Source organism: Pectinophora gossypiella, chromosome Z (genome assembly GCF_024362695.1).
Source record: "Pectinophora gossypiella chromosome Z, ilPecGoss1.1, whole genome shotgun sequence".
Lineage (NCBI taxonomy): Eukaryota > Metazoa > Arthropoda > Insecta > Lepidoptera > Gelechiidae > Pectinophora > Pectinophora gossypiella.
In genome coordinates this window covers 11,128,236-11,154,976 of record NC_065433.1, presented here as the reverse complement: position 1 = coordinate 11,154,976, position 26,741 = coordinate 11,128,236, and the positions used below count along the sequence as shown (strand labels likewise).

The window sequence follows — 26,741 nt, the reverse complement described above, 5'->3', positions numbered from 1 at the left end:
TAAAATTCCACTCACTCCTTAAAAATATTCATTTTCGAAATCACGACAAAATTGCAAAATAGTATTCACTCGCCATAAAAAATATCTTCTTTATTGTAAAATCCATACACTACCAAAAAATATTTTTGGCCAAATATTCTTCCGAAACATTCCAAAATTATGATAACGAGAATGTGAAAATCACGACACCCAAACTACTTTGAGTACTGTTAACATTTTATTGTCAATCTGATCAAAAACATAATTCGTTCAGTTATAATTCCACTTCATTAAACAACCACTTCGCAGTCGTATTTCTTTATCTTTGATTTCACTATCATCATCATCATCAAAACCAGCACATTGATTTCACTATCATTAAAGTTTTAATAAGACTTTAAGACTCACGCCCACAATCCCTAACGGAGTAGGCTAAACATTCTTTTACGATAATTAATGCAAATATTTTGCTAAGTAATAATGGCGCCATGCCAACTTTCAATAATACGTCATAATAGTACACACTGGTACTTACATTTAAATCAATCCTTGTCCACTTTTGTGGGTGACGTAGGCTCTCTTATTAACACTTCTGAATTTTCAAGAAAACACTGTAATGGGTGACTTTATCGACTATTTATTAATTTCCATCGTAATTCTTTCCACAACCAACGTCTCCTAGAAAAGTCGGGGAACCAAACCAATCCCGTTCTTCATTTGTTTTTCTCGCTGCGTAATTCTCACTTCCGTTCCCGCCTTTTCTGTTTATTTACTTTTTAAATTAATTAATTAGTTGTTTAACATTTACAATTATAAATAATTTATATTAATTCTGTTTGATAATATTTTAAATCATTAAAATACTTTTAAATTATATGCCCATTTGCTTGAACGATAAAAGTGCAGGTAAATTAATAGTCCATATAAATTCCATCGTTTCGCAACTTTTAACTTTAATCTAGTTAATATTTTATGTTAGATATTGAGATATCTACTTGCAGATAATTCAACTTCTTTTAAAATATGAGTGATCATGACTAGTGTTGGGTTCTTACCCGGAAAATTCCCGCGTTTTGGGAATTTTCCCAATTCTGAGGGAAAAAACCCGAAAAATTCCCATTTCAAGGGAAAATATTTTTTATCGCATATATTTGTATTAAAAGTAAGGATTTCCAACAAAGACCATTTAAATATAACGTATGCCTACTTATGCCCAATTTATTTTCTGTCGTAGTGTCGTATGAACTCTTAAAAAACTTAAAGGAGATCATCGGATTTCGGCCCAGAAGTCAAAGTGCCGGCCAAAAAATAATTTTGCTATATTCCGTTAGATCTTATCCGTATGAGCATTTATTACTATGGCACCAAAGCTGTAGGATGAATATCTTCGATTTTAAAAGACTGTATTTTTCATACATTTTTGGTGAAAATGTAAAGTGCCGGCCAAGTAACAATAATGGTATTATCCTTAGAACTTATCCGTCTGAGCATTTATTACTATGGCACCAAAGCTGTAGGGTCAATATTTTCGGTTTTATTCGAATTAAAAAAACTGAATTTTCGTCATATCTAAAATCAGATAGTATTAATATAGAAGTTCACCTAACAACACACAAAACAAAAACACAAAGTATTTATCTGACTAATAACTAGTCATTGGGAAAGCTCTGCTTGTTGTCATTGTTAAAATGTATAAAAAAGTTTTTTTAAAAAGTCCAATAAAAGCCAAAGTCGACATTTGGTAGTATAGCAAAAATACGTTTCAAGTCGTTTACCAAAAGATTTGACTTATTTTGTTTCGCTGTCTGACATTTCCCATTTGAACCAAAACGGAAAGAGAGACGAATAAAAAGTCAAGATAACGGTCAAAAATGTTTTGCGCCAGATTATTAAATGTTCTAAAGGTCCTTTATAATCCGCCGTACCACATTTTTTACCCAAAGCACTTTATTTTCTTACAAAATAAATAAGAAATCAAGATTTTTTAAATACACTAAAAGTCAAACTAATGGTCATACAAGTTTGGCGCTATAGAAAAAAATGTTAACAGACATCTACTCGATACTCTCAACATGATATTTTTGCTGGTCGGCATTTTTCACATTTGAACTAAAACGTAAATTCCAATAAAAGTCAAAATAATGGTCATAGATGTTTGGTGTTATTAAAAAATATTGAGAAGCAACTATTAGACAGATTCGACGTATTTTTTTCGATGGCCAGCATTTTAATATATTAACCAAAACTGAAAGTCCAATATAAGTCAAAATAATGGTCATAGAAGTTTGGCGCCATACTAATAAATGTTCTAACGGTCCTTTGTAATTCGCCTGTATACCTCTTTTTCCCAACGGACATAATATTATTTTTTACAAAATGTATGTAAAATCGAGATTTTTTAAATCCAATTAAAGCCAAACTAATGGTCATACACGTCTGGTGTCATAGTAAAAAATGTTCAGAACAATCTACTCGAAAGGTTTGACACATTTTTTTTTCTCTGACCGGCACTTTCAAATTTGGGCCGGCCAAAGTATGGAAAGCCGATGATCTCCTTTGTAATATATTTTGAATGGAATGTTCGATTTTAATAATTCCATGCAAAGATATCTACATATTATAGGATATATAGGATGCTTTTGGCACGAGAGAATGTCATCATCGAGGAGCAACATGGTTTTGTGCAAGAAATTGGGAGGCACGAATGAATACCTACAGATATTATTTACTTGGACTATGAAAAAGCTTTTGATCGAGTTCCTGTCACACGATTGATTGCTAAATTAAAGCCCTTTGGAATCAGAGGCAATGTCGTGAAGTGGATTGAAGACTTCCTGTCAAATTGCACATTCTCTATGCGCATCGGAGAATCATACTCTGTTCCCAGAAAAGTCCTCAGCGGTGTGCCGCAGGGATCGGTGTTAGGACCTATTTTATTCAGAATCTACCTTACAGATCTTAAACATGGTATCATGTCTGATATATCACTCTTTGCAAATGACACGAAAATAACGGGGAATCCACTTATTAGCCATAATATAATCCAAGATGATCTTGATAAGAGTAATTGCTTGGACCCGAGGTTGGCTAATCACATTAAACGTAGACAAATGCACTGTGTTGCATGTTGGCAGTAACCACCCCACGTTGAGTTACACCATTGACTCAAAACCTCTCGAGTGTGTTAAAAAACAAAAGGACCTTGGCATAACGTGGGACGAACACATTATTGGAATCACTAAGAAGGATAACTCCCTCTTATACATAATTAGAAAAGCTTTTTATCATATAGATACGGAATTGTTTCTTAGGCTTTACAAAACTTACGTCAGACCGCTGTTAGAACATGGGTTTCAAATATGGAGACTTTACTATCGGAAGGACATTGCACTACTAGAGAGAGTCCAAAGAAGAGCAACAAAGATGGTGACAGTACTGGCTGGCCGGAGTGGACCTTAGCGGGGGCCGCAGGACTCTCACCTCTGGCTTGCCTTTATTGGCCAGCCAGAGTGGGGCGTTAGAGCTATACGCTCGCAGGGTGGAAGTGAAAGATGCATAAGTCGCGAGTTGGTAAGGCGGGTAAACCGCCTCGCAGAAAGCGGTGTACACCTCTTGACACCCTGAGATGCTCACAACCATGTTGCTGCCTTGCCGTCCAGTCGCGTCGGCTAGATAGGTGGCCCAACCAGTGAGTGACGAGTCACCGCCTGCCCAATGTATCTCTCTCCATAGTCCCCCATAGCCCCAGTATCCCGGTTCACTAACCCCCAACCCAATAGCCCAGTTCCTTTTGTTCCCATAATCTGCAATAGTCCTACACGAACCAGGGATTGTCTTTGGGTGCACTCCTATAGTGCATACAGGGATAATCGCCGGTTGGTGTCACAACACATTTAGAGTAAATTGTCTTAAGGGGCCTCTACGTGTTGGCTTCGGCCCCACACACGCCTTCCAAAAGTCCGGGATTCCATGACAGACCCGACCCGAGACATGGAAACGACATACAAATAATAATAAGATTAAAAATAATTAAATAAAAAATATTTTCCCATAATTCGGGAATTTTTCGGGTGTTTATTTTATTTTCCCATATTTTCCCGATATTTTTTCTTTCCCACCCAATTTTTTCTTTCCCTGCCCATCACTAATCATGACACACAGGATATTTTATTTTTGTTTGCCATACGCAATAGTAATCGGATTTATGTTGCTTATACTGCTTCTCTTTATTTTGATCATAATACTAATGGGCGGAAGATGTATTGTGCCTATTAACAACGGTCATCATTTATACCCAAAAACAAAGATAATTGATACATAGGTAAAAATGTTATTCATTAAATTAGATGGTTATACGAAGGCAACCCTAATCAGCGCCATCTGTTATTTTTTTTGGAACTTGGGTTATGTAATCCCTCAATCTTAATTAATGTGTAGTGCTTATTTATTGATATTGTAACCTATAAAACCCAAAAACATGTTCAAAAAATTTAATTTGTATATATTTCCATACATTTTAATATTGACTCATAATTAGAAAAGTTTCTTCCGTTGTTATAATATTAATATCTGCTTTGATGAAAAAGGCATGTCGGTTAAATTAGATATTGTAGTAAGCAGCCCTGAGGAGTCACACAGTCTCACACATACACACAGTGTGAATATGAAGTTGGGTGGTCATCTTTGGCAGTTTTGAAATATTTATATAAATACTCTGTGGATGGGTGAAATCTTGGGGAGATTGTTTGATCGACTTGTTATGGATGCACTTATGGCTGCATGGCATTATTTGCCTTCGCCTTTCCTCAAGGGGATAAATTATAAACAAGTTTAAAAAAACTTTTTGACTTGACGCTGTACGCAAGATTTGCCTTTGCCTTTCTGCAAGGGGATAATAGAAAAAAAAACAAGATTAAAAAATCTTGACAAATGACATTTCTTCGCTTTTATTTCGTTTCGACAAGATTTCACCGTAATTCGAGATTTACACGTATTAATGGGTTTAAATGTTTATGAAACGGGTGTGATATATTAATCAAATAGTACAAATCTTGTCCAGAACAAAATTAGTGGCTAATACAGAACTGAATGTGGAACATACATCAGCTGTTTGATGTTTTGTGTTTAGACTGTGGTTGCGTGATTGTAACAAATTAGATTTCCATTGTACATCATTCCAAGATAATATTTTTATATCTGATAATCATGACTACTACTGCGAATGGTGCGTACAATTTCAAAGTGGTGCTGCTGGGTGAGGGTTGCGTTGGCAAAACTTCTTTGTTGTTACGTTATATCGAGGACAAATTCAACGACAAACACCTTACTACGCTGCAGGTATTACATTTGAATAAATTTAACTCTTGACACCTAACAGCTACATTTAATCAATTAACACATCTACTTTTATTTGCCAGGCTACATTCCTGAACAAAAAAATTAATATCAATGGTAAACGTATCAATTTAGCAATTTGGGACACAGCAGGCCAGGAGAAGTTTCATGCACTGGGACCTATTTACTACAGAAATTCCAATGGAGCTATCCTTGTTTATGACATCACTGACGAAGATTCTTTTGTGAAGGCAAGTAATGCTATTTAAAGATCTCTAAATTACAGATACTGTGTATTATTGTGTACATAAATCTTAACAAATATATTATTTTATTCTTTTAAAACATACAGGTCAAAAATTGGGTTAAAGAACTCCGAAAAATGCTGGGAACCCAGATAGTGCTGGTCATTGCTGGAAATAAAATTGATTTAGAACATGAAAGGACAGTGCCACTAGAGGAAGCTGAAAGGTATTTTTTATAACCAGATTAACTTTTGTTATGTCTTGTTCTAAGTGATATACTTATATTTACCTTTGGTCATCAATACAAAATAATGGCTGCAAGTTGTAAACTTATAGGTCTTCCTATGCTGCCTCTGATAGATTTGTGCAAATACATTGTTATACATGTAGACACTTTCATTTCTAGCTATGCTAACACTGTTGGTGCTAAACACTTCTACACATCAGCCAAATTGAACCAAGGTGTGGAGGAGCTATTCCTGGACTTGACACAAGAGATGACAGACCGGTTTGAGCAAAACAACAGGTCAGATGGCAACCAATCACCACGGATTCAAATTGTTGATGATGAGGCTCCAGCACATTCCTCATGTTGTTCAGGTTCCCGGAGTAACTGAAAACAAAATATTCATTGGGAAGTTTACAAGGATGCTATTAAGAGTCAGTATATTATTGATTAGACATTTTTGAAAAGCAAAATATCAGGAAGTTTTATAACTTGGCAGTATAACCCTAAGTTTGCCACTTTGTGCATTTTATTATTATTATGATTATAAACAACAATAATTTGGTGAATCTGGATTACTCTAACAAATTTCATGGAAAAAGAACATTCTTTACCTTTACCTTCTGGTACCCTTTCTCTGAAACATAATTAGAGTTTTTATTTCGAAATTGAATATTAATATTTTTTAAACATTGCAATGCGAACTGTTTCTGTCCCAAATTACAAATTTACATTCATATCACATTAATGGCCACCAGCCACCAGTTCCCTACCAAGTTTCTTCTTTCCTTTTTGTAGCAAAACACTTTTTTTATATTTTATACATCTACTAGGCAATGAACTTTTAAATTTGCCTACAGAGTAGAGGCTTAACAAAAAATTATCTTTTCTTTCTATATATTCTTTACTTGAATATAAACAAACTGTGGCTACCTTGTGAGAGCACAACAGTCCATAAAACTACAAATATTTATTATTACCATTATCTATATATTTATTATACATAAAAAATATAAAATGCTTCTTTCTACACTTTTGACCTCTTCATCTAACAGCTGCTAAAACTATTTGAAATAATAATTTATATACTATGTTACTAGGTATATTTTTATTTACTATATGAATTTATTTTCATCATACCTAGGTACTTCCTTTTTAATGAATTATCATTCATTAAGGAAAATACAGAGTGATTTGGTCATATACCTACAAGGTTTAAGGATTCCATGCATATAGAAGTAAACATCCATGAATTTATGAATATACAGGTAGCAATTTGATTTAAGATTGTGTGAACCAAAGAACCGGTAATTTAAATTATACCTCTTGAAATTTGTGCCTTGGTTGCGCAATTTGCAACTGTAGCAGTAATTGTCCATGCTCGCGCTTTATGTCAATGTAATGAAATGACATACATTTATAGATACTTAGATAAACTATGAATAAATGATAAGTGCCTGTTTTACAACAAAACTAGTATTTTTGCCAAATATTGTTTTTGATTTACAACATAATACAGTGTATCGGAGACCGGGATATATTATGAACAACACTTTCCATTTGTAATAGTACCTATTAGGGTGCAGACTAACCGCCTTACTAATAAAAAAAAAAAGCAGTGCAGTAGTAAAAGTATTTGACATCTTAGCAAAGTTCAATCGAATTATTAGATGGTTCAATTTTGCTGGGCTGTCAAACACTTTAACACACATTCACTCATTTATGTATAGGTATGTTACTACTACATTGCATTCACTGTTTGTTTATATTTTGTTGAGGCGATAATTGGGTAATGATTAAAAAACATAATTCTAGGAATAGCAGTCGTTTTTATATATTATGCTTCATTAAAGTGCTTTTACTTTATATAATTTCTTTCGTAATTGTAAAATGTTAATGTCTTGATGTTTGTGGCCTGTTGTAGTTATAAGTGTAATTGCTACACATGAATTATTTATAAAAAAACAATGATGTAAGATGCAATTTTACTTATTATCAATTGTGTTTCAGCTCAGGTAATTGTGTACATTGTAGTGCCGTTTCTTTCAGCCTCCGGATTAGTTACAGGGGACCCGTTTTATAGCTTTTTTGTGTAGTATTGGACACAGCGCCATCTCGCGTTGTTCAGTGGAAGGTCCGGGACCATCGACTTGCTATCGTTGGGCTCCGCAGTCGACGACTTTCCATCAGTAACCGGAGGATGGTGTGTGCCGATATTATACGGAAGGCTATATCTTGGAGTCCCTTGTCAAGTAGCTGCTGAAGAATGTTGGTGTCAATATTTAATACAAAATTATATTTGGGAATTTTCGGTCTGTCTCCTGTCCTTGGAGTTGTTAATAACTTGCATGTTGAGTGTGCGACGGCGGCGTCATCTAACGGACGATTGAGGTCGTACTAGCTTTGTCCGTGACGTAGGCGTTGAATTGGGCGATTTATATAGTCCTGCGCCTGCGAGCTGCCGCATTCCCCAGACAGCGCTCCGCCGAGCGGGTGTGTCCACACCTTCGATTTTTAGTGTGAATTTCGGGTGAGAATTTGTCTTTATAATGCGTTATAGCATTTTAATCGTAATTATCAGTGTCGATATATGTTGTCATTGTTTTTCTTTTGGGCGGTTTATAAGCGTGTGACCGGTGGCCCGCAACTCCGTCGCACGCGCCGCCAAATCTTCGTAAATTTTTATTCTGGTAAGTAAGTTATACATTTCTGTCATCTGTCGTGACTCGTGAGTGTTAGTGTTTGCGGTCAAGATTTTAATGTGCGATTTGTTCCGAATAGGTGTGGTTTTGGTGTCCGTGGCGTGGACACGTTGCTCCGCCATTTTGTCCCAGCGTCGTGGCATCGACGTCATCGTACGTTGGCCGCATACGTGGCTTCTCGACCTCCGACAGGTGAGTCTTTTTATACGATTTTGGGGAGTTAGTTAGGTTGTGCCTCCGCCCCTAGAGGTTTGATTTACCCCTGTGCGTTTTGTCCACAGGAGGTGTTTTGCGAAGGTGTTTTGTGACGGCTGTTTTACGAAGGCTGTTCTGTTCTATGACGGGTGTTTTGTACAGCTGTTCTGCTACAGCTTATTGGCAGCTGCTTCTAGTCGGCTCGGCTTCCTTCCCGCCGCCGAGGGCAAACGAGCTAGGGAGGTTTTTATAATACCTTTCTTATTTTTTTTTATAATGCTTAACGAATGACCAGTGGCCTTGAATACCTGGAATGTACCCTTAGGATTTAAAAGTTCCAAATACTTATTTATATTTTTGTGTAACTTTGGTTTTCTTAGTGATTAATAAATTCGAGTAAACCCATTTGCTTACATTTTATTTCATACATTCATCTTCATCATACATTCTTCATTAAAAATTTTAAAACATTACATGGCGCCCGATTACTGAGGTCTAAAGGTTCAGGGTACGCCCCCGGTCTTCGGTCTTTTGCTCGAGGATCGGCTGGTCATTCGTTGTGTATTTTTTTTTTGTAACGTGTAAAAAGAACAAATTGTGTGGTGGTGGTGTTTCTTCATTTACCCCCTAGTGAATAAGATTTATCGCGTTCATATTGATGTGTGCTTTAAATGAAACAAGTTAATTTACATATACCTACTATTTTGTATAACTGTTTTTAAATTTACATTTGCATTATATATTTCTTTTGCTTTGCATACTTTTAAAGTTTGGACTTTGAACTCGTATAGCATTTTATAACATCACATTGTTAAAAAAAAATTATACTGCGTTGCAGCTATTTTGCTGTATAATTAAACTTCTTAAATTGTTTCTTAAAATTTTGAGCTTACTTTTTTGTTTTTATCACAAATTTGCTTTTATAAAACAAAACATTATATACCCTACAAAGGTTTTTTTTTAATGTAACTTTAAATTTTTAACATTCTTGAGTAAAATTATTATTGTTGCTAGTTTACTGCTTAGCTTTGCTATAAGTACAGCTTTTTTCTTCAAAATTTTATGAAACTTGGCGTGAGTTTAGAATTATATTTTTGTTTTATACCCTCAAGGTTTATTTACAATTTGTAAATTCTTTCAAATTATGCAACAATTTATAAAAGCATTTCGGCCTAATTTCAATTAAACATTTAACTTGCTATCTAGTAAAATTATAGTTCTTGGTTGTATAACCACGGCTATACATAAGTACCTACATGCTTGTTATCTATCTTGCATTCCTTTTGAGCTTATAGCGAATAAACTGGTTTTGTTTTTTTTACACGCTCGTTAGTATTACGTGTACGATCTTTTATTGTTGAGCTATTGTTTGCTTAATAGTTTTGTATTCTATTACCGGATAAATTCTAATAAGTAAATCTTTTGAATTGGATTGGAAATACGTTAAATAAACAACATTTATACATTGTTAGTTTTACAAATAACTTATTTTTTTTACATTTGCATTTTGTTTATTTGCATTTATTTTTACTTTTCAAGTAGGTATTTAGTTAATGAAAATATTCTTTGATTATTTTTTCTTTAAAACTTAGTACTTAGTTAAATCTTTGTTAAAGTACATTGGTCATTCATTTTTTTTTAATCATGGCATTGGAAGAACGTCCAATTAAATTTCATCTATTACGTAAAGATGAAATAATTTACGAGGTATTATTTCGTGGTGCAGGGCCACCACTTGTACTATACATCTTCACATTTTGAAGGTGTGGGTACACCGGCAGCGTTGGGGAATCATTAGGTTAGTTGTCTTTTAGGTTAGTTATAGGAGCCGATTTACTGGTGGACGCGCGGCCGCTGTGGGGCTCGCCGCGCCGCCACTGGCAAATTGTGGCCTATTATATTGTGGACGGTGGACGTGTGGGCATACCCTAGGTTCCCCATACTGCCACTGTCCACATACATTTTTATTATTTTTTTTCTATCTTTATATCCGAGCAGCTTGCGGGTGGACGCGCGGCAGCACCGGCGGCACGCCGCGCCGCCATCAACAAGTTGGGTCGTTTTTTTTTTATATCTTTTTTTATATTTTTTTTGTTTCGCGTTAGGTAGGGATTAGTACCTAATCGTGTGGTTTGTTGATGGTTGGGGTCGAGCACTCGCCAATTGTAAGGTGAGGTCACTTCCCCGCCGTTTTAGGATGTTGAGGGAGTGGTAGTTGTGACTGATGGCTGTTGAGCCGTTAGTGTTTATTGATGGTTGGGGTCGAGCACTCGCCAATTGTAAGGTGAGGTCACTTCCCCACCATTTTGAGATGTTGAGGGAGTGGTAGTTGTGACTGATGGCTGTTGAGTCATTAGTGTTTGTTGATGGTTGGGGTCGAGCACTCGCCAATTGTAAGGTGAGGTCACTTCCCCACCATTTTGAGATGTTGAGAGAGTGGCAGTTGTGACTGATGGCTGTTGAAGTCATTAGTGTTTGTTGATGGTTGGGGTCGAGCACTCGCCAATTGTAAGGTGAGGTCACTTCCCCACCATTTTAAGATGTTGAGGGAGTGGTGGTTGTGACTGATGGCTTTTGAAGTCGTTAGTGTTCGTTGGTGGACGTAGTTATTGCTACGGACACGTATTATTGTTGTAATGAGTCATTGCGACTTGCTTACCGACATGTTTTTGGCGCTCGTATGCGCGCTATTGATGCGATTTCTTGGATGCGAAGTATTTCTTGGATGCGAAGTATTTCTTGGATGCGAAGTATTTCTTGGATGCGAAGTATTTTTTGGATGCGAAGTATTTTTGGATGCGAAGAATTTCTTGGATGCTATCAGATGTTGTTGTGCTCATGGTGAGCACGGGTGGTTTATGTGCCGTCTCGGCAAGTTTTTACGTTGCGCGGCCTCCGCCGGCAATGGCATTTCTGCCTTTATTTTTTTTTCTATTCTTTTTAAGTTTATCTTTTTACTGTTTGTACCGAATGGCATTTTTTGCCTTTATTTATTTTCATTGATATAGTTTTACTTTTTTATTTTAAATTATTTCTCTTTTAAGTTAAACTTGAATATTTTTGTGGAGGTTTGAGTTTTGGTTTGTTTGAGGGATCAGCTGGAGGGCCAGCTGGGATTTCCTCGTTTGTTTTATTTTTTTAATTATTTTTTTTTCACTCGGAAATCCTTTTGGGTGGGGAGGTATTGTAGTGCCGTTTCTTTCAGCCTCCGGATTAGTTACAGGGGACCCGTTTTATAGCTTTTTTGTGTAGTATTGGACACAGCGCCATCTCGCGTTGTTCAGTGGAAGGTCCGGGACCATCGACTTGCTATCGTTGGGCTCCGCAGTCGACGACTTTCCATCAGTAACCGGAGGATGGTGTGTGCCGATATTATACGGAAGGCTATATCTTGGAGTCCCTTGTCAAGTAGCTGCTGAAGAATGTTGGTGTCAATATTTAATACAAAATTATATTTGGGAATTTTCGGTCTGTCTCCTGTCCTTGGAGTTGTTAATAACTTGCATGTTGAGTGTGCGACGGCGGCGTCATCTAACGGACGATTGAGGTCGTACTAGCTTTGTCCGTGACGTAGGCGTTGAATTGGGCGATTTATATAGTCCTGCGCCTGCGAGCTGCCGCATTCCCCAGACAGCGCTCCGCCGAGCGGGTGTGTCCACACCTTCGATTTTTAGTGTGAATTTCGGGTGAGAATTTGTCTTTATAATGCGTTATAGCATTTTAATCGTAATTATCAGTGTCGATATATGTTGTCATTGTTTTTCTTTTGGGCGGTTTATAAGCGTGTGACCGGTGGCCCGCAACTCCGTCGCACGCGCCGCCAAATCTTCGTAAATTTTTATTCTGGTAAGTAAGTTATACATTTCTGTCATCTGTCGTGACTCGTGAGTGTTAGTGTTTGCGGTCAAGATTTTAATGTGCGATTTGTTCCGAATAGGTGTGGTTTTGGTGTCCGTGGCGTGGACACGTTGCTCCGCCATTTTGTCCCAGCGTCGTGGCATCGACGTCATCGTACGTTGGCCGCATACGTGGCTTCTCGACCTCCGACAGGTGAGTCTTTTTATACGATTTTGGGGAGTTAGTTAGGTTGTGCCTCCGCCCCTAGAGGTTTGATTTACCCCTGTGCGTTTTGTCCACAGGAGGTGTTTTGCGAAGGTGTTTTGTGACGGCTGTTTTACGAAGGCTGTTCTGTTCTATGACGGGTGTTTTGTACAGCTGTTCTGCTACAGCTTATTGGCAGCTGCTTCTAGTCGGCTCGGCTTCCTTCCCGCCGCCGAGGGCAAACGAGCTAGGGAGGTTTTTATAATACCTTTCTTATTTTTTTTTATAATGCTTAACGAATGACCAGTGGCCTTGAATACCTGGAATGTACCCTTAGGATTTAAAAGTTCCAAATACTTATTTATATTTTTGTGTAACTTTGGTTTTCTTAGTAATTAATAAATACAAGTAAACCATGTCTTACATTTTATTTCTTCATACATCTCTTATTCTTCTTCTCATCTTCATCATCTATCTTAAATTTTTTTAAAACATTACAACATGTAGAATATATTAATTGTGAAGTGCTTTAATGAAATTGTGTTATTTATTCATTTATTATGCATCTATGAATAAATAAAATATTTTGTTTCCAAATAATATGTGTATTTAATAAATATTCTTATCATGTAAGGGAAGGTGTCAAATAAAACTATTGTTTCTGTTAAAATTTCTAATGTACTACTCATTGGTACCTTATGGTTAAGACTACGGTAAATGGTTAGGTATAAACGTTTTTTATAAATCACTGATTTGTAGCATATGCGAAGTAGTAACTTGTGCATAAAACAGTTAATTTGTAAAGTATTTGGCATTGACCAGGATGCACAAAAATACAAGATAACCCAGTAAAGTTCCGACCATTCGCCTGCGAATAGTCTTCACTCTTTCAATTGTTAAATGCTCATCAGATAAATCTTCACTTGAATGGCGTGGCGCCAAAGACACAGTCAACTATTAATTTACCGAAGCAGTTTCCACATACTATAAGCTTAACTATACATTTTACCGCATACATCAGCAGCCATAACAATGATTTCAACAAAATAAACAACAAAGTTTACACATCTAATCCAGTCACGTCATTTGTACATGTAACTATGTTTATGTGTACTTCAATGAACATACATAATATAAAGTTTGTAATTTTAACTAGGTTACTAAAGAAAATATTAATATTAAAGAAAATTTCGAATATTTGCATAACAACAATATATAATAAAGTTACAATAATCTTTCAATAAAAGAAAAAAGACAAGTTTTTGTTGTTTCGAATTTATTATAGGATCTGGCCATTTGCCAAACTAAATAGGTATCTGATAAAACCATGACAACCCTTGGTACAAATACTAGCAAATATCATGATACAATTTGTCTAGGAATGCATTCAATAATGGCAGAGAAATTGAATTAAACAAATGCACAATATTTGCCAACATTACAGGTTCTGGTGAGGTTTTCCTTTTCTCTTCTTTAACTTTTGTGACAGTCGCCGCAAAATTGCCATGTGTCGATCAGTTAATGCAATATATTTGTTAGAGTTATAAATCTTGAAATCAAACATGAATTTGTTATCTGTATCACAGTTCACTTCTCTTGCGTTGTTATTAGAACATAATATGTATTGTAGATCTGTCTGTTTAACTAATTCATCACAAGTGTTCAGATGGTGTCACTTCTCTGTTTCTACTTGCTTTTCAGCAGACTTCTTTTGGGATGACTTTGATTTGGTAACATCCTTTTTCTCAATTTCGGTTACCTTGGCTTTACCAGCATCTTCAGGGCGATCTAAAGGCGGCAAATTCAGGAGATAAGGCATCATACTTTGAGACTTCTCTTCGGCTGACAACCACGCCATCTATAAAGGAAATAAAAATTGATATTATTTTTATGACATTATTATAATCTGTAACCTATTTTACAACAGTGGAGTTAGTAAAGCCGGAGCTTCCTAACTTCTAATTTACCATGGACGGGCGCCATTTTTATGACTTTTTCTTTTGTAGGGGTAGTTTTTTACATCATCTAAAATCAGAAACATCTTGATTCGGGAAAATAAATATTACGATCAGATAAATAATGATACTTTTCTGGTTCTATAGAAAGATGGCTTCCAATTAGTGCTAACTGTTTTTGCGTCTGTCTATTTGTCCAACCTTTAAAAGGCTGTATCTTTTAAACCTTATTTGATACCTGATTGAAATTTGCACAGAATGTGCATTATTACTGAAAAAAGAAATACTATTAATTATCAATTTTTTCACCCATTTCTGGAAATGGTCATCTTTTTTACATAATTGTATCAATATAGTGAAAAAAAACTAAAATTCGATGTGTGACCTTCTGACGGTGATCCTTGACGGCGTCATCGCAGATTTCAATGCACATCTGTTCGGTAAGGCGGCCGTCATCCGACGCGTACGCAGCTGCCTGCCACGCCACTCCCAGCTTAGACAGAGCACGCCCGGACATGCCGGCTGTGCGCTCCGCCAATTTCGTACACAGAGCACCATAGTCAAACTGGTCCACATTCAAACGCCTGTAATTATATTAAAATTATTTTCAGTATCTTAATCAAACGACAATAATTATAAAATTTAAATAGTATGTTTACTATTGTATTTAAATTACTTGATTTTATTATATAATAAACATAATCTGCAAATTACCTCTTCCCTTCTGAAGCTGGTTGAAGCACAAATTTATCGAAGTACAGACGTATCAAACGCTCGCGTTCTTCAAAACCTGGCAATCCAAACTCGATCATTTTGTCTAAGCGGTCATTGATAGCCGAATCGAACTGTTGAGGCGTGTTCGATGCGAGAACCAACATAATACGATTACTCTGGTCCGACGTACGGTACAAGAAGGCATTCAACGCCGCCCGTAAATCTTCGCTGATCCTTTCAGAAGAACGCTTTCTAAGAAATGCATCTGCTTCGTCAATGAACAGCAAGACACCTGCAACAATAAAAATAAAGATTGTACACACAATCAACAATGATGACTATTCTGTAAATGTGAAAATAAAATAACAGAACAACTTACCTTTTCTGCTCGTATTCGCCCAATCAAATACTTTATGAATAGCAGCAACAGCATCTTTACCCATCGGTGCCACATCGCCTCCCGTCAAGATAGCGTATTCCATACCCGAATGCTTTGCCAATTTCTGTATATAAAAGTGCAAAATGAGTATTTATTGACAAATTGATACAACTTTCAACATAAATTACTATTTCCAGACAACTTACCTTAGAAAACAATGTTTTACCGGTACCAGGTGGTCCATACATAAGTAAATTCCTGTAAAAGCCTTTGTTCAAACGAGTGTTCTTAGTGGCTATAGCTATGTCACGGAGCCTATTCTCTAAAGTTGGTGCCAATACGACACCAGACAGAGCATCGGAAGGTTTCTTGAAGCTAGCAATAGCTCTTGAAGCTGTGAGTATTGGATGTTTTAATGCTTCCAGTAAAGAAAATCTTGAAGTCTCATTAACAAGAGTGGGTTTGCCTAAAAACAAAGCAAATAATGTAAATAAAATACTGATTAAATATATTTTTAGCAATTATTGGTGGCGATTGTGGTGGACACATCTATTTTATTTTAGTCTGTATGTTGTCCTTCACTTACGATGATTGCAAAACAAAGAAGACTTTTAAAACTGTGAAATTCATTAAAATTAAGTTGGTGTCTGGGAGAATTGGCTCTATTATTCAAATATAAGGTATTATGCAAACTCCATACCAATTCGAGCCTCAATGAATCTCGCTGTGACTGATGTAGCCCCTTTAGCTGTATAAACGCCAAGAGCAAGTAGAGACAAACCACCAGCCGCCGCTAATGTCTTATCCCAATCTGTCACAAGAGCATTTAATCCTGTGCCAATTACACTCCCTGCAGTCCTGGTGAAGAAGATATTTTTAAGTGTGGAAAATAAATATACACAATAATAAAAATAATTGGTAAACAGAAGAATTAAAAACTTCTGTTGTTGGGATCCCAGTAAAAAATACTCACTTGATACTCTCTATAATAGTAGTCCTGTTCTCTGCTGCCTTGAGCCTGATTTGTTCCATAGTAATGTCTCGGTTCTCACGGTCAGCTTTAGCTCGAGCTCTTGCCTCGGCTTCTATGGCTTTCAGTTTATTCTTCTCACGAAGCTCCATTTCATGTTCAATCGTTGCTCGACGTAAGGCCTCTTGTTTGGCTACACTTTCCTCCTGCCTGGGTATAAAAAATTTACAAGTATGATGTTCAAATGTTTCTAACATTCAACTATAAAAGGGATTGGATTTTTTTTATATCTTAAGTAGAACCATCATAAAAATTTGCGGAGTATGCACGGTAACCGCCGCGCCGCGCGCGACTCGTATTATATGGATGGCTCCAACCAATAGACACAGCAAATTCTATCTATGGTAGATATAGTAATATAATATACGGCTATTGGTAGAATTCCTCAAAATAATTCGTGCGCGAGGGCCGGCAATATAAATATTAAATTATAATGTTGAGTCAAATCAGAAAATACATATACTTAATAATATATGTACTCACTTTCTTAAAATTTCTTCTTGAGATCTCTGTTGTTGTACCAATTGTTCTTCATATCTCTTCTTGGCTAATTGATCTTGGTACTGAGCACGCATTTGGTGCTGTTTCGTTTCTTCCTAAAATCAAACATATTCTGTTTTATTACATAAAATAGTTTTGAATTCGCAGAAAAGTTTTTGTAGCTGTCTTTAATCCATCCTTTTTAGAAAAAAATACAATGATTTGATATGAGTGACTATTTTTACTACCGACAGAGACATTGTGTTCTTTTTAATATGATGAACTCCCTGTATGTATGGGTGATGGCTCACCCATCACATCAATATTAGGTCTTTGTAGGCAAAGTGTGAGTTGTCCTCTGATTATTTAAGGTTCTGCCCACCCATTTAGGGATAATGGGCGATATGTATCTAAGAAAGTTAGGTAAAACCATCATATTTACTTGAAGCGTCTTACGCCTCTCTTCATAGTCAACCTTCTTCTGGTCTACTTTGGCATGTTCTATGGCAGCTTCATATTCCTTGATTTTAGCCATTTGCTCTTGCTGGCGCGTGGCCTCCTGCAGCTTGCTGAGCTCCAAAGCTTCTTTGGCATGTCCTAGACAGAATTCAAAGAATTTTTAATTTTATAAAAGCGAAAATTTGTGAAGATGTAAGTAGGTTTGTGGATCATTCAAGCAGATTAGGCACTAGTGAACAGATTTTGATGAAATTTGACAGTAATTTAGTTTATACATCAGAATAACACATAGGCTATAATTTAAGAAGATATGTGAATTGATCAAATAATAACATTTTTTTAATCTATTTTTTATCCAAGCTTGAGCTGCTCAAACTTGAGCTTGGTGGTTATGCCAGCCTCATATTGTACAGCATTTAATGATAATCAAATCATTACTTTACATATCAAAAGATAGTTAAGAGTCAAGTACATACATAAACATACATAAACTCACGCCCGTAATCCCAAATGGGGTGGGCAGAGCCACAAGTAATCAAAGACAACAAGAGTCAAGTAAATTGGAAAAAAGTACCATCTGTGACCTATTTTGGCATATGTTACATAAACTATAAGAGTTATTACATATCATGTATAATGGAAATGTTTATCTTAATTAGTTGTACAAAAAAATTAGTGACCACATTGTTTTTATCTTTTATGTTCATGTCATTATTACCAAAATAGTGAAATACATATACAATAATAGATACTATAATATTTTCTAGAAACAAGTCGATTCTTACTAGTGAAAATAAATATTTATTATATTGCTTTCGTTCGAAATAAATATTTAAAATAGACAAATTTTGTCTTCTAGGGATAGAAGAACGTAAGTGCACGCTGCTGATATTATTGAGTCTGGTGCACGGCGGTGGGGGCCTGCAGGTGGTATGCAGAAAAAAATCCTCATAGCTAAATGTGGGACTTAAATGAGGGCAGACCTATACATTTTTGTCTGTTTATCTGTTTGTGTGTGGACCGATTTGGATGAAACTTGAAAAGTCTGGACATTTTTTTTTTGATGTGACTTATTGTAGATTTGCCGCAGATGGCATTATCTACTAGGCCAGACAAATGAGGAGCACTGAGGGCTCTAACCTGGTACAAAATTTAAGATAACAGGCCTGAGGGTGCGCAGTACGAACCTCGGCTCAGGGCGTCGTCTGAGAGGAAGAATTAATCGATCCTAGTGGGTCGATAGCGATAAGCGCAGAATGAGGGAAATGGTCGACCACGCCTTCGGAGTCGGTATTGGGGTTCTGAAGTGTTCTGTGTCGCGAGCTGATATAAAAAAAAGATGAGTACCAGAGATACCGGATACCAGAGTGATTATAATACTTCGCTTAGCTAGTTAACCATGGCTTATACTCACTTATTGTCTTAGTGACTTTATAAGTTGTTTTTGAGCTGTAATTTTTAACTGTAAATGGTGATAGAATAATTTATGTTTATACTAAAATATCAAGAATACAAGAACATAATGCTCTGGGTCTATGTTTATTTGGTCAAAACCCACATTAATAGGAATAAAAGCAAGACTGAACTTTGAAACCATTAACAAAATCTCCCATTTCTACAATATTTTGTATAGGATTATTGGCCTATCTCATAAAGTATAACTTTTCAATCATAGACTATTAAATCCAAAACAATATTTATAGATAGGTAGGTATATAATGTAAGTATTGTATCAGATATAGCCATAATCAAACATATACTGCTTATCACCAAACTATGTTGTCTAAAGGGAAAGTATGAAAGAAATTACGTATTAATTAACAATCTCGGTTAAAAATCGAAATCAGTTGCCCACTACATTTACACCCAATAAAGATCAAGTCACGATGTGCGGTAGAGGTTATGCGGTCGCATTATGCAATACTGTGAAATGTGACTGATAAACACTCATTCGAATCTACTTACTAGATCTTTCGAGTTCCTTAGCAGCCTGAGCGGCGCGCTCCAAGGCGCTGGAGTCGAACCTGTATGCCTCCATGGCCTTCTTCTCCGCTTTAGTCAGGGCTACGGGGGCTGAAGCCCCTGCACCACCCTCAGCCGGAGGCTCATCAGTAGGCGGCTGTGGAGGCTTCGTACTATATCCGAATAACCAAGACATGACTGCAAGTGTTAACTTAATTCATAGAAGGAAGTCTAAATAAGTTAACGTAGAATTTGCACGAAAAATCCAAAACTTCTACCGACAGCACGAGCCAAGGAGCACAGAACGTGCAGACCATAGACTAACTATTATTTTTTCTTTTTTAGAACTTGTCATAGTGCTGCATGCACACAGTCGCAAGCGATAGTACAAAAAAAACACGCAATGCGCAACCATTATTGACGAATGATTGAAAGATGTAATATCGCTGTAAGAAATTAAGAAGTCATTTTATGGCGACAGTTGGCGTCATTGATATACGTTGTTGTTGTCACTGGTCGTCGGCGAGCGAAACGTGACGCAGAAGCCCGCGCTACTACTACGACTATCTCCAAATAGTATCACCATTCGTTGCTCTTTGCCAGTGGCGCTAAAACTGTATGCCACACCGGAACCGGAAACCGCGCGGCATACTACGTAATTATGCCGCGCTATTTAAGTTGCCACGGTTACAACTTCTCTGATTATAAAATTATTATTTCAAATACTGTTGGGAAGCTTTCGGACGGTTTGAAAACTTGGTGAAGTAGGTTGTTTAACCTAAACAGAATATGTATAATTTCCTACGTTCAAAGACCAAATACTTGGTCCTTGCCTACGTTAGCTAACCAACAGCCACAACTGGAATGTGTTAGTTATAGGTACCTCCTTCGGTTGATTGCGGAGATCAGAGAGCCAGTAGCATCGATTAAGTAATAGTCCGAGTTACTATACCCACGTAGCGGTAGTGGAACGTCTTGTACGTTTGGTGTGTTAATTAAAATAATACATCATAATTTATTCTTTGTTGTGTGTTAGAGATAGAGGTAGGTGTATAGGTAGGTATCCGGAAGATATTATGATCATTTATGGTGCATACTCTAGTTATAATAAGGTAGAGTCGTTTCGATTCTCACAGTTTTAACGGCGGTGCAATGAGTTCCATATCAAATGTGGTCATGTTGGAGGCATTGAGTTCGTTGGGTACTTGCGCTCTGGAGATCATTCATGAACATTACTTTCTGTTGATGTCCTTGCTGTTTACGTTTTCCCAGCCGCAGAAGTAAAATTGAGTCGCTGTATCTATCTACTATAAAAAAGTTGATATTTTCACCAAAAGTCCCCATAAATAAAAATACATATGTACCTAGATGCAACGCGTTCAGCTGGATCTCTTTCCAAGCAGGTCGAACCTAAAGCGACTGAGGGAAGAATAATTGTGGACGTTAGTTTGATTACCTGTTACCATACGGTTCATCATATACAGTTTTCTTGTAGGTACCTACAACCTAAAGACAGTACTTATTTCAATAAACATTCCCGAAATTTCAGAAGTAGTCCTAATGAGAAGTAGCCCTAATGAGAAGTAGCCCTAATGAGAAGTAGCCCTAATGAGAAGTAGCCCTAATGAGAAGTAGCCCTAATGAGAAGTAGCCCTAATGAGAAGTAGCCCTAATGAGAAGTAGCCCTAATGAGAAGTAGCCCTAATGAGAAGTAGCCCTAATGAGAAGTAGCCCTAATGAGAAGTAGCCCTAATGAGAAGTAGCCCTAATGAGAAGTAGCCCTAATGAGAAGTAGCCCTAATGAGAAGTAGCCCTAATGAGAAGTAGCCCTAATGAGAAGTAGCCCTAATGAGAAGTAGCCCTAATGAGAAGTAGCCCTAATGAGAAGTAGCCCTAATGAGAAGTAGCCCTAATGAGAAGTAGCCCTAATGAGAAGTAGCCCTAATGAGAAGTAGCCCTAATGAGAAGTAGCCCTAATGAGAAGTAGCCCTAATGAGAAGTAGCCCTAATGAGAAGTAGCCCTAATGAGAAGTAGCCCTAATGAGAAGTAGCCCTAATGAGAAGTAGCCCTAATGAGAAGTAGCCCTAATGAGAAGTAGCCCTAATGAGAAGTAGCCCTAATGAGAAGTAGCCCTAATGAGAAGTAGCCCTAATGAGAAGTAGCCCTAATGAGAAGTAGCCCTAATGAGAAGTAGCCCTAATGAGAAGTAGCCCTAATGAGAAGTAGCCCTAATGAGAAGTAGCCCTAATGAGAAGTAGCCCTAATGAGAAGTAGCCCTAATGAGAAGTAGCCCTAATGAGAAGTAGCCCTAATGAGAAGTAGCCCTAATGAGAAGTAGCCCTAATGAGAAGTAGCCCTAATGAGAAGTAGCCCTAATGAGAAGTAGCCCTAATGAGAAGTAGCCCTAATGAGAAGTAGCCCTAATGAGAAGTAGCCCTAATGAGAAGTAGCCCTAATGAGAAGTAGCCCTAATGAGAAGTAGCCCTAATGAGAAGTAGCCCTAATGAGAAGTAGCCCTAATGAGAAGTAGCCCTAATGAGAAGTAGCCCAAGTGAGAAGTAGCCCTAATGAGAAGTAGTCCATTTGCGAGTCGGTTGCCATAATGAGAATTAGCCCTAATGCATGTAATGCCCTAACCCCACCGCAACCACTTGCTGCAATTTCATATGCAAGTTGTAGACTATACATAGAGGCTATTAACCATAATGTAAAAGGACAATTTAAAAGATTATTAAATAAAATGCGACATAAGTTTGTTATACATATATTTAAAATAGTTATTAAATAAATCAGACAAATATGAATATAATACTTTCTGAAAGAATAAGTAAGTATACCAGGTGCTGTGGTGGGTGTGCTAGGTAAGCTGGACATTACTGGGTTAAGTTCTTTAGAACATTTAGTTTACAGTAAACTAAAATATCGCTTTTCCACTAAGTTAGGCAGTCTTAGAATTAGATCATTTATCGTCAATATATTATGGATTTTAAGATTTATAATATGGTATAAAATAGTTATAAACTTTTAGGGAAGAAAACTGCTAGGGCAGTACTTTAATTGAGTTACAATGTGCCTCAATGGCTAAATGCTATATGGAACGGCTAAAGCAATTGTGGTATTTTATTATAAAGCTTGAATTTATTTGTTAATAAATAAACAATCTAATACTACCCTTTGCAAAGCTGTGGTTGAATTATTGAATACAAAAACACAGTCAGAATAGACAGACGGTAACAGTATGTGTCGCTTCGTTTCGTTTCGTCATTTGTCTGTTAATAAATGTTAATAATTAGATATTTACTATTTACAGTTATATGTTTATAACACAACACTTATAAGCCGCCAATTATTAGATGCTCTTACGACTACGTAAATAGTACATACAGAAGTACACTACATCAAATATTTAAAATGTGTTTAATTGAAATCTCTACCATCGTCTACTTTAAATAATCCATTGTATTACATTTTGGCATGAAAATAGCAACAAGTTTAAAATAACCACATTTATGTAATTGAGTAAGGACGATTTTACACTGTCACAATTGACCTATTAAAACTTTCTATTGTAAATTACTAGGCCATTCAAACGTATGTCTGCATTCATCAAATAAATATGGCAATAACCTTATTATAGCAAAGTTCACTTGAGGTACTAAAAACATATAAAAACTATAATCTTACAATTATGTAATCTTGTGATATCAGATCTTAAGTATTAAAATTAAAAAAGTATCAAGTATCTATAATATTTTTTCAAAATTACAATATAAAATTGTAAATTTCTATTAAATTAATTTTGTTACATAAATAGTCACTTATAAATAATAATAATTAATGTGAATGTGGAGGTTGTGATAAATTTCAGATCTTTATGGAAGCATATTTATTCCATAAATACTAAGCTCGAATTAGTGTTTATTGATACTCCAGCACTAGAGTTACAAATTTTATAAGAAATGCCCAATTCCTTATTTTGTTATATAACAATCAACGAAAATTAATAAAACAATAATCTCTAAAGGATATCCTCTAAAGGGTTTATGGATATTATTTTTCTTCATCATACAATGACATCTGTCCATCTGGGTACTTGTCATAAATTGTTTATAAGATTTATAACTCGAGTGTGTGTGCACCATCACAAGAAAGTTTATATTTACTATTTATCGACGGTAACGTCCAAGGTCTGCTGAGCAGTTGGGACACGCATGGTGTACATCCATGCAGCTTCCTATACAGCAGGGGATAAGACAGCATCCGAGGAAACCTCTGCAAGCAAACATAATTATTTATTATACCAAAATAAATTTGCTCATATTAAAAACAGTCACTGTCAAAAAAATTGGTCAGTTTTTATTTACATAACAAATACTTTATTGCACAAACAGGAAAAAACAAAATACAAAACGAAAGAGAAATAGAATGAGTACAATAGGCGGCCTTATTGCTAAGTAGCAATCTCTTCCAGGCAACCTTTAAGTATAGGAGATATTGAATATTATGTAATATAGCAGGATAGTGCAGCATGGGAATACTTGTACGTATAAAAATAAATACACTTTTGACTACATAAACTACATAATAATAATACACATACATTTATTTAGCAAAGAATCTTTTCTTTAATTTTGCACAGAAACTTTTTGTTGCCAAATAAGTGTAAAAAAATCTGACTATATGTCTACTATAAAAGCTGCTGTGGCATTCAATGATTTTATTGATTAAATTGATGTCTATTACATGTTATATTACTTTGAATAGTTTGTTGTTGAGTCACATTGTACCAACAAAATGTTTCAAATAAGAAGTTCAGAGCAACATGCCTTGATAGGTATATTGCTCACCTTGTGGCTTTTGATGAAGCAACACACTTATACCAAACACCAGCTTCTATTTTGTCTGATTCATTTTTCATTATAATTTTATATTGCCTTGAATGTATTATTCATATAAATGATGACAAATATGGCCAGTTCAATTTATTGTTTATTTTAATTTATATTAGTTGTATTTTCTGTGAGTTATCAAAACTATGATCTATTAAATAATAAAAAAAATAACATTCAGATTTAATTGTCTTAAAGGGCCTTTGCATGTTAGCTTCGGCCCCACGCATGCTGTTAACGATGGACTCTTTGGTTGTCCTTAGTTTTGTTTTTTATATATATTGTCATACTTATACGTTCTGTTGTTTTTAAAATGTCAATGTCAGTGTTCTTTTGGTTGCAATAAATCAGTTCAAAAATGTTTTTGCTTTCGTGATATTTTTTTACCGTACGCGCTCTCAACACATGCCTTCCAAATGTCCGGGACTCCATAGGCCCGAGATATTTCAGTCTTTATTTCTGGTATTTTTGCAAATATTTTTTATATTTAATTTTAAATTTTTTCCTCGATCCTGTCTGTCCTCGATTCACGTGCCATCCGCTACTACTTTTATTTCACCAACCAATCTTTTGTCAGATCTTCCTTGTTCATTATTGATTTGCTAATTTGTATTTTTATTCCTGATTGTGTGTCCTACCTATTTCCATTTAAATGATTTAAATCCTTGTGTGGTCTTCCATAGCCTGTTTATAAATATAATTTCAGAACAATGGAGTGAATCTCGTAATTAATGAAATAGAAAACTCAAAAAGCGGACGAAAGGATAGTGTATAAATAGCTATGCATGCTCATCAACATGGAGAAGACCCCACTAAAAAAATATGTATAACACAAAAAAAGAAAAACTGAGTACCTATTGTCTCATGTATAATAAACATTGTATTATTGCCAGTAAAACCCACCAAAATTATTATTGCAATTTTAAATACACTCAGTAACGGTCTTTCTCTTACTGAACTCACCCTAACAGGCATATGATAGATCCAGCAATATATGCAATCATTCCTGGTTTCGTCTGCGTTTCGGTGTCAATTTCAGCATGACAGCTAGGACAAATCATGTGGGTTGGATGTGGACCAACTGGCACCACAGTTGTCACAATTGGTGGGCCTGCCGCTGTAACAATATTTTCAAAGTTTAGTAAATTGGTTGCAACTGAAATTATTTTCTATGTCTAATATAAAAAGGAATTATCAATATGGTAAGCTTCAGGGATACAGACATGATGTTGATTTCCTTCTATTTGAGTAGGTAAGTATCAAATGAATTACTTATGTTAAATAGTCTTAAGAGATACAAACATGCAACTAAAAAATAAAGACCTTCATATCAAGGACATCAAGCTCTCAAATAGTAAAAAGAAACCCAAATCATCTTTCTACTCATTTGAAATTATGTTGATTTTATATTATACACTTAACTATTTATAAAATGTAGTTACCATAAGCTTTTTATGTAAATTTGTAACTGTTACAAGGTCATTACCATAGGTATGTCATTCATTACATGAATGAAAATTAAAGGGTCTGGCATAAAATGAGAAAATATTGAATAGAAACTTACAAGGTGGATATTGTGGTGTGTAGGGGCTGGAGGGACCAACCCCTCCCACTGCTTGAGAGTAGCTGGGAGGCGCAGCCGGGGGCGGCTGCAGTGTGTGCCCATTGTTCCATGCATAAGGAGGAGGATTCCCACTTTTCTCCATTGTTATATCTAAAACATAAAAATCTAGTAAACAAGATTGTCGCACAACCTGCTGTGTATTTGCATGTATGTCAGTGTGATGCAATGTAATCTTGAAGCTATTTTTAGGCGTGATTCCACCAACCAATAGGTATAACGCAGATGGTACTAGTGTAAGGTAACGTGCTTCACATGCAAAAGTATTACCTAACGAATAAAGCTTGCAACGACTAAAGAGTTATATAAATAATTTTAAAAAGTGGACTCTTTTTTGCCTCCCTAACGCAACAAGTTAATTCAACTTTAATAATAATCCACTTGTTGTCCTCTCCCTCCTTCTTTTTTTTTTTTTTTTTTGTTTTGGTTTTCCCCGAAGGGTAAGGCAAAGGGAACTATGCCCATACAGCCATGTCTGACGTATTTTTTTTCTTGATGATTAATGAAATGATGAAAGGTGATGATGATG

The 26,741-nt window shown here is 36.0% G+C and overlaps 3 protein-coding genes and 1 long non-coding RNA gene across 5 annotated transcripts; 2 read left to right on the top strand and 2 right to left on the bottom strand.

The window, feature by feature from the left end:
* Positions 1–4,883: 4,883 nt before the first annotated feature.
* Positions 4,884–6,311, top strand: LOC126379815 (ras-related protein Rab-21). Its single transcript, XM_050028736.1, has 4 exons — positions 4,884–5,316; positions 5,397–5,564; positions 5,666–5,784; positions 5,965–6,311. Exons 1-4 carry the CDS (start codon positions 5,185–5,187, stop codon positions 6,173–6,175), a joined length of 630 nt encoding a protein of 209 aa, XP_049884693.1. The 5' UTR covers positions 4,884–5,184; the 3' UTR covers positions 6,176–6,311.
* A 2,829-nt stretch (positions 6,312–9,140) lies between these two features.
* Positions 9,141–13,138, top strand: LOC126379821 (uncharacterized). Its single transcript, XR_007568384.1, has 2 exons — positions 9,141–10,856; positions 11,200–13,138. It is a non-coding gene; the product is annotated as an uncharacterized LOC126379821 (long non-coding RNA).
* Positions 13,139–13,976: 838 nt separating this feature from the next.
* LOC126379800 (ATPase family AAA domain-containing protein 3A homolog) lies at positions 13,977–20,020 on the bottom strand. Its single transcript, XM_050028695.1, has 10 exons — positions 19,705–20,020; positions 17,723–17,877; positions 17,284–17,396; positions 16,744–16,950; positions 16,471–16,628; positions 15,977–16,236; positions 15,771–15,894; positions 15,392–15,683; positions 15,063–15,261; positions 13,977–14,580 (listed from the first exon to the last, which is right to left on the bottom strand). The coding sequence occupies exons 1-10, from the start codon at positions 19,895–19,897 to the stop codon at positions 14,395–14,397; spliced, it is 1,887 nt and encodes a 628-aa protein (XP_049884652.1). The 5' UTR covers positions 19,898–20,020; the 3' UTR covers positions 13,977–14,394.
* Positions 20,021–22,450: 2,430 nt separating this feature from the next.
* On the bottom strand, positions 22,451–26,653 carry LOC126379818 (LITAF domain-containing protein). 2 transcript variants are annotated; one of them, XM_050028739.1, is made up of 4 exons: positions 26,483–26,653; positions 26,156–26,305; positions 25,555–25,708; positions 22,451–23,974 (listed from the first exon to the last, which is right to left on the bottom strand). In XM_050028739.1, the coding sequence occupies exons 2-4, from the start codon at positions 26,295–26,297 to the stop codon at positions 23,869–23,871; spliced, it is 402 nt and encodes a 133-aa protein (XP_049884696.1). In that variant the 5' UTR covers positions 26,298–26,305; positions 26,483–26,653; the 3' UTR covers positions 22,451–23,868. The 2 variants fall into 2 exon arrangements, with proteins under 2 accessions (XP_049884696.1, XP_049884697.1); XM_050028740.1 differs by lacking the exon at positions 26,483–26,653 and having other exon boundaries at positions 26,156–26,401.
* Between the last annotated feature and the right edge of the window lie 88 nt (positions 26,654–26,741).

What these genes read in the sequence shown, in the direction of transcription:
- LOC126379815 (XM_050028736.1), top strand. Translation starts at nt 5,185, where the DNA reads ATGACTACTACTGCGAATGGTGCGTACAATTTCAAAGTGGTGCTGCTG. An exon ending in AACACCTTACTACGCTGCAG is followed by an intron (nt 5,317 to 5,396) that starts GTATTACATTTG and finishes TTTATTTGCCAG; the next exon opens with GCTACATTCCTGAACAAAAA. An exon ending in CCACTAGAGGAAGCTGAAAG is followed by an intron (nt 5,785 to 5,964) that starts GTATTTTTTATA and finishes TTTCATTTCTAG; the next exon opens with CTATGCTAACACTGTTGGTG.
- LOC126379800 (XM_050028695.1), bottom strand. Translation starts at nt 19,897, where the DNA reads ATGTCTTGGTTATTCGGATATAGTACGAAGCCTCCACAGCCGCCTACT. An exon ending in GGCGAATACGAGCAGAAAAG is followed by an intron (nt 15,684 to 15,770) that starts GTAAGTTGTTCT and finishes TTATTGTTGCAG; the next exon opens with GTGTCTTGCTGTTCATTGAC. An exon ending in TCAAGGATCACCGTCAGAAG is followed by an intron (nt 14,581 to 15,062) that starts GTCACACATCGA and finishes TTTCCTTTATAG; the next exon opens with ATGGCGTGGTTGTCAGCCGA.
- LOC126379818 (XM_050028739.1), bottom strand. Translation starts at nt 26,297, where the DNA reads ATGGAGAAAAGTGGGAATCCTCCTCCTTATGCATGGAACAATGGGCAC. An exon ending in CACACCACAATATCCACCTT is followed by an intron (nt 25,709 to 26,155) that starts GTAAGTTTCTAT and finishes ATATTGTTACAG; the next exon opens with CGGCAGGCCCACCAATTGTG. An exon ending in TCTATCATATGCCTGTTAGG is followed by an intron (nt 23,975 to 25,554) that starts GTGAGTTCAGTA and finishes GTTTGCTTGCAG; the next exon opens with AGGTTTCCTCGGATGCTGTC.